Here is a 7,129-nt window from a genome sequence, read left to right on the forward strand (position 1 = left end):
ATACAAAGATGAATATATAAGTCATCTCTACTCTCATCAAGAACTACAGTTATTATAAATTGGCCGGAAGAATCTAAAGAGGCATTGTGTCAGAGCAGGGGAGGTAGGTAATCTAGAAGGTGAATCTGTTAATGGGTTCAGCTACTAAATTACTATCATAACAATTCAATCCATTTAAGAGATATAACAACAGTTTTTCTAATGCACTTGAGTATTTCACACTCTAGAGACATAACCAAACACAAGCATACAGCAATATATCCCTCAGTACACCCACAAACTGACTAGGTGCAGATTTAATAGTGCCAGTAGCTTCATTATCCCTTTCCCACCCCTAGGCAGTCCATCACCCAATCCACTGAAGCACCTAAGCATTCCCAGGTCCCTGCCAAATTGGCCCAGATACTGCCAATGCTGGAGGCCATTTCTTTGGGAAAGGCCGGGACTGTCTTGCTGCTTGCTGCAAAATTTAGCAACAGGGGATCACACTGTGCTACAGCTGTTGCCAGTTCCCTGGAGTTTAGAACATTTTCCAGTTACAAAGTTACAAATTTGTATTTTATTTTTCCTGTTCATGTGATATTGAGTGAAAAAATCCTTGCTATAAGTTAACATTTTTAAATCACATACTTCTAGTTCTATTACAAACAGGTTCACACCCATTTTGTATAATTGTTAAAAAAATAGTATAATTGTAAAAAATATTTAGTAAATGACATAGAAATGTACTGTTAACTAATGCTGAAGAATAAATATTGTGTCTTCTTCAGAGGTTCAGCTTCTGAAAATGATTTTCCAGAAAGCCCCTTAAAATAGCTGCTATCATGTATTTAAAAATGTAGCAAGAAATACAGCCAAAGGAATTAGCATACCAAAAGAATGTAGCAAGCAGAATTCTGTATAGTCAGAACTAAATCAGGTCAATCTCCCATATCATTAATATGCACTAGTTAAAATGTAGTGACAGAAGAAGTCTACCAAATATACAGCATGTTGCAAAAACAACATGTGCATAGTTAAAATAGAGTAAGCTCAAAGAAGCCTTAACCACACACATAGCATGTTGCTAAACATATAACGTGCATTAGCTAGAAATTGTAGTGTGTAGAATGTGTTGTAAAAATGCAAGGTGCGTTCAGCTAAAAAATATAGAAGCATAAATCAGGCAAATACCATGCCTTAGATTATAATGTGCAGGCTAAGAATGCAGCAAGCAAACGTGCCCAAAATAAAACATGCACTAGCCAAAACGTACCATCCTTAGACGAACCATTTGCTCAATTTCTGCAGCTATCTCAGAGGCTGAGCCTGTGATGCAGGCTGGGATAGCACCAAGGGATATTTGTGACTGTGGCAGAGAGATTGATGTAAAATGAGGCCAACAAAAAATATAAGAGCATGCAACAATTAAATAAAGCAAACAAAAAATTAATTCATCTACATTTATACTACAAACTAGTAAACAAAAAAAAATCCATGGAATTTTGAATGTGTAGCAAATAGAAATACATGTACCCACAAATATACTTATTGCACAAATATATGAAAGTTATGTATATGTATTGTATTTTTATGATATAGTCAAAACTTAACTTAAGAACTAGTGCTGTTTTGAAAAAGTAGTGTACTTTCTGTTTTGCTTTTTATAAATACATATAGTCCTAATTTTGTGCACCATCTATTGTTTTGTATAATTATTTTCAACATTAAAGATATACTGTACTGTTTGTGTTGAAGTAAAAAACTTTTAAAACAATATATTTCAAGGATATGGACTTATATCGCAATAGTATCCTGGGAAATTGACTTACCCTGCATGTCAATTGTTATAAGCAGCTTTCTCAAGGTTGAATGACTACCGAGGATGCTACACTATAATTGCACTGTATATATTTATGCTTGAGTAAGCCCTCTAGTTGATGCAAATTAGCAAAAACCTCAGGGGCATCCCTATTGTGAAATTTGGTGACTGTCCAGTGGCCTGTATTGTACCCAACTGGTCATTCAACCCTTCAGTGAGGGTAATTTAAATATTGCAATAAAATTTAACATTTGAATTTCTGTTTTCCTTGTTATTAATTATTTATAATTAATAACATTCAATATCTTTGTATATATTCTTTCTGGTAATCAATTTAAGGATTTCTAAGTCTGTAGATCAACAATAAATGAATAGTTTATTTATCTTTTTCATGTCTTTTATATCCAACAGCAGGTACCACCACTTACAGGAAAGCATGGCAATTTACAAACCATGTTTCTCTATATCTTAGAGAGTCATCAGATAAATAATGATGGGTTTGAACCCAGGACACTGGGAATGCAAAGCAACCACCTGCACCACCAGGCTGTAGCTCCACTCCTCAAATCTGTGTTTCATTGGAAGTTGATCCCTTAAATGAGCAATTTGATGTATTAATTTAATTTATGGGGGTTTTTTTCTTCAATTTTATGACAAACAATATATCTTTAATAATTGGTAAAATAATGACTCTCAGTGTAGCATTTACGTTAATGAGTGACTTTGCAAATCTTGATGTAAAATTCCAAGCAATCAATATGAAGAATGAAATCATACATTGTGATTGTTATTTACCTCTTTGTTTTCTTCCTTTCCTTCCTTTGAGGACATTAGGTTGCTATGACGCTGGAGTTCCATTGGAGGCGGTAAGAGGGAAGGTTCTGCTTCATATGTCTCCTCGTCCTCAGTCACAAGTTCAATTTTTGTACCTTTCTTTGACAATAGATTCTCCTGGCTTGCAACTCGTTCCTAGGAAGACAGAAATGACGAAAAAATAATTATAGAACAAATTAAATGAAATTCAACATAAACATTTTTTCCTAAAAAAAATTATTGTTAATATACACAATTCCCAATTGTTAACAGAGCATTTTACTAGAGAAGATGTGGAGATGTACACTCTCCCTGCCCCGCTTTGCAGGAAGTTGGCAAGAACCGTTTGAACACAGGACACAATAAGGAAGCAGTAGTGAAATTGCCAACTCGACTGTTTTATTTATCATTGAGTGGTGTTTCACATTTTAACAAATGGCAATATTTAATAGATACAGGTACAATAATCTATAAAATAGACTTAACAACAGTATTACCTCTTCTCCTAAGTCTTCCTGCTGAGCCAGTGGTGGGTCATAATCTTTACTACTAGGATCACTATGTGAATTACCAAGTTGTTGCTGTAAAGTACAAAAGAGCATGTCATTTTTATATATAACACTTATTTTATTTCACTTCACCCCAACAGTGAAAATGCCAATAAAAGGGACCATACATTTACAATATATAATCACTATAAAAACAATAAAAAAAATCACTAAATTAACATTATTATGCATAATTATATATATTTTTTTAAAATGACCATTAACAATATTTGGAATTGGTATTTTCAGACATGTTGAAAGACTGGAACACTTTCAGTAATTCCAAGGACAAAAATCTCTCAGTTCTTTTAAAAACGGAAAGACATTTCTCAACTACTGTATTATACCAAGAAATGTTTACAGCAGGAAATCTCTCAACACAATAAGCCAGCAGTTCACAGGAAGAAATTTTGCTATACAGTACTTCCAGAAAGTTAGTTGATTACATGTGTATGAACAAGGGTAAATTCCCTTGTGTTGCAATACCAAGAGCCTTCCATTTATTCGATGCTGTATTTAGCCTTAAAACTGCACTTTTTCCGCTTAGAGTTTTTCCTTTGTCTTTATCCTCAGTGTATTTGACACCAAACATGCTCTTACTCACACTCAGCATAAGGAACACATTCCTAAGAAATCTAGTGAAATTGTTCCAAAATCCATTCAATGCACACTTTACAAAACTATTACTGCCCCACGCTTCCAGTATTGTAATGTTGTCTGGGGAAGGTGTAATAGTACTTTAAGTAAAAAGCTACAGGTTTTACAAAATAGAGCTGCCAAAATTATTACGAAGATGTCCAGTTATGATTCAAGCTCTGCAGCTCTCAAAAAATTAAACTGGAACAGGCTTGATACAAACTAATTTCACAACAAAGCTATTACAATGTACAAGATTATGAATAATATAAGCCCACAATATCTTATTAACAAATTCAGTTCTAAAGAAAACCCACATAATACCAGATCTAAAGACAAACTTTATCTATGCAAACCTCGAACTGAATACAAAAAGAAAGTTTCACCTATCATGGATCAAAATTATGGAATTCATTATCAGGAGAAGCAAAAAATGCTAAAGATTTAAAGAGTTTTAAAAATATTGTGTCAAACCTGACCAGTTTTTGAAACCGCAGATTTTATTATTTCAAATTTGAAATTGTTTAAAAGTAGTATTAGTTCCTAATTTTACAGTTGGTAGATTTTTACGTTTCCATGTTTGTTTTCCCTTTCTTTTATCATATCAGTAGTTTAAGAACACGGCCTCTTGGAAGACCAACCTTTGTAAAAAGATTGAAATGAGTATCCATGGATAAATAAAGTTATTATTATTATTATTATTCCTATCATTTGCATAGAGGCTATGATTGTGTAGGCCCACAATAAAATAAATAATAATAATAATAAATACCGTCTTAAAGTGTTACCATTCAATTAAGTATTCAGTACATTTCATACAATAGATTTAAATGTTTTGAGTATTCAGTCTAAAATTTTAGATTTTATAGTAGTTTAAGATGCTGGAAATTGGTTAAATGAACCGGTTAACATAATTGGGCTAATGTCACGGTCAAGAAGACAACAATGACCAAAACATTTGGCAACCTGGTTGAAACTCATCTAGCCTGCTAGCCTGGGCCTAAAATCACCCATATTTATACACTTATACTTTTTATGGGCCTGATTGTAAACTTCTAACAACCTGGTCACTCAAGTTGATTGGCTGCATAGGCTTGTAACTAACATACATCAAATATAATGAATCGTTAGTCAGGATATTCTCTGAAATAACCATGGTGTAAAGTGTTTGTAAAACATCTTCAACCAAACAAACTTCAAAATAATACTAGCAAAATGCAACTTTCATTTTCATCCATTTTGTTTGTAATATTATAACAAAATAGTATGAGTTGCAACACCATTCATTAACTGTGTGTATGGCCTTCCTCTTCCTTCCTCCTTTTTTCTTCATTTACCCAAGCAGAAGTGCCTTTTTATATTGTCTGGTTCTATACTTTAAACATCAGAAAAAAATGAACATATTATTTGGAATTTGGAAAGATTATCTACTAATTATGTTTTCCATGGATGGTGCTATCTAACACATATAGCTTTATTATTGTTGACCTGTGTATGTGACGTCACAAAATTGATACTAAGCTGTCAAAACAGCGCAGTTCAAATTCCTATTTGTGAAATTTTGACACTAATTAACTTGTTCTAGCATTATATATGGTATAATCATAAATATAACAGAACAGTGGTATATTATAGCTCTGTGTGGGCCTTCACTTCAAATCAGTTGACAATAAATTTTAGAATTTTATAGTAAAAAGACTGCAACTCATTAAAAAAATGAATTGTTAATAGATTTTTAAAATTCATAGCATTTTCCGACTAATTTTCCTAGAAATCTTTGATGACATGTCCTTTATATATTTAGATCATGCTGGCAATTCTAATTTATATACTAGTAATATTGATAAAACTCTTAAGAAGTACCTTCTGTGTCATAATTCTACAGAGAATGTTTTTCCTTGTTACCATTACATGGACATTAACTCATTCCTGGCTACTCTGGCAGTGTTAGAAATGTTACGACGTTAGCAGATTATAAACAAAGAAATTCAAATACTTTCAAATGCATCACAGAAGTGTTAAGAAATTCTATTGAAAAATCATCTACAGAATAAGTTCTGTGTAGTGAATTTTAAGATATATACAATCCTACACCAAATTTACTTCAGAATACGTAAAGTTAAAACATACAGAATTGAACAATGCCTCCAATTAAATTGAACATAATTTGAACCAAAAACCGCAAGTTTTGTAGAATTTTGCAAATCCAGTCCAATTTCATTGGAATCAGGTCATTCATCCTGATTAGCTTATTTTAAAAAGCTCTTAAAACTTATCTGTTTAAGCGCTTAAATGGTTGCTAATACTCAGAAAACTCTCACGGGAGAAATCGCAGTCTCCTGAGGTCATCAGCTGTGTGAATGGGGGCTTGGGTCAGCTACCGCTTCTGTTACTCTATGTGGCATTTAACACTATTGTGAGTCTGATGCATATTTTATGAATACAGCATTTATGTACTGTAGCACTGTCTATTCTATGCATGTTTTACATTTTCACTTTTATAGGACAACTCTTTACATTGATTATATATAGTATTGTTTGTATTAAACCACCAGCATATGTATCATTAATATTGTATGCCATTCAGTTTTAAATGGGTGCCAATATGATACTGAAATTTGAATAACCTGCATAGATAAGGGGGGTTACCTCTTTCTAATTTAAGTAGCTGATCTAGGCTTATAACCCAGATTCCTTAAAGTTAAGGGGTGAGGGTTTAAGCATAATTGGGAGAGCAAGGGTACACTGGTTGGGATCTAATCCAGCATGTTCCATCATTTTGATGGCTGACCGCTGCTAATGCTATATATGAAATTAAAAATTAAACCAATATTAACAGGCGATTGGTGTTCCCCCAAATGACAATCCTGTATATGGCCCTGTATTAATCAGTACAAAAAGTAGTTTTGCAAACTAGAGTGTTTTGATGAAGGATCAATTCATGGATAATTTGAAATTAAGTCAAAAGGAAACAATCTAATACTGAGTGATAGAAGTTAAGCTCAATGAATTTAGCCAGCTCTTTTGCAATGGACCTTGAAATTTTAACTTGATATTTACTGTACCTTATTTGAACTTCCTCCATGCTCTGACTTCCAACAAATAGCGAGCAAGCAAACTGTAAAGCTATAGACTAAAGGAAACCATCTAAAAAAAAGCTATTGCTGCAGTTGTGTGTAATTACTTATGGTTTTGTGATCTTTGTGCATGGATTTTCTTTACATTATATTGTCCTGAGGACAGGACAAAATATACAGGTTTCCTAATTAGTTTTACAATAAAGAAATATATTTTATGTTTCATAACATGTCAACCTCAACACGTTTTATAT

At 32.9% G+C, this 7,129-nt stretch overlaps 1 protein-coding gene across 1 annotated transcript in view; it reads right to left on the reverse strand.

The window, feature by feature from the left end:
• The window catches only part of LOC117104992 (kalirin-like), a 182,487-nt gene that overhangs the window by 30,977 nt on the left and 144,381 nt on the right, over positions 1-7,129 (reverse strand). The window contains exons 37-39 of the mRNA XM_033245970.1: positions 3,112-3,195; positions 2,597-2,770; positions 1,256-1,348 (exon numbers count right to left, since the gene is read on the reverse strand). Of these exons, the coding sequence (XP_033101861.1) occupies positions 1,256-1,348; positions 2,597-2,770; positions 3,112-3,195 (351 nt within the window). The remainder of the gene's footprint in view (positions 1-1,255; positions 1,349-2,596; positions 2,771-3,111; positions 3,196-7,129) is intronic.

Source organism: Anneissia japonica, unplaced genomic scaffold (genome assembly GCF_011630105.1).
Source record: "Anneissia japonica isolate Jap-2015-1 unplaced genomic scaffold, ASM1163010v1 scaffold287834_len5846547_cov211, whole genome shotgun sequence".
In the NCBI taxonomy this organism is placed as follows: Eukaryota; Metazoa; Echinodermata; class Crinoidea; order Comatulida; family Comatulidae; genus Anneissia; species Anneissia japonica.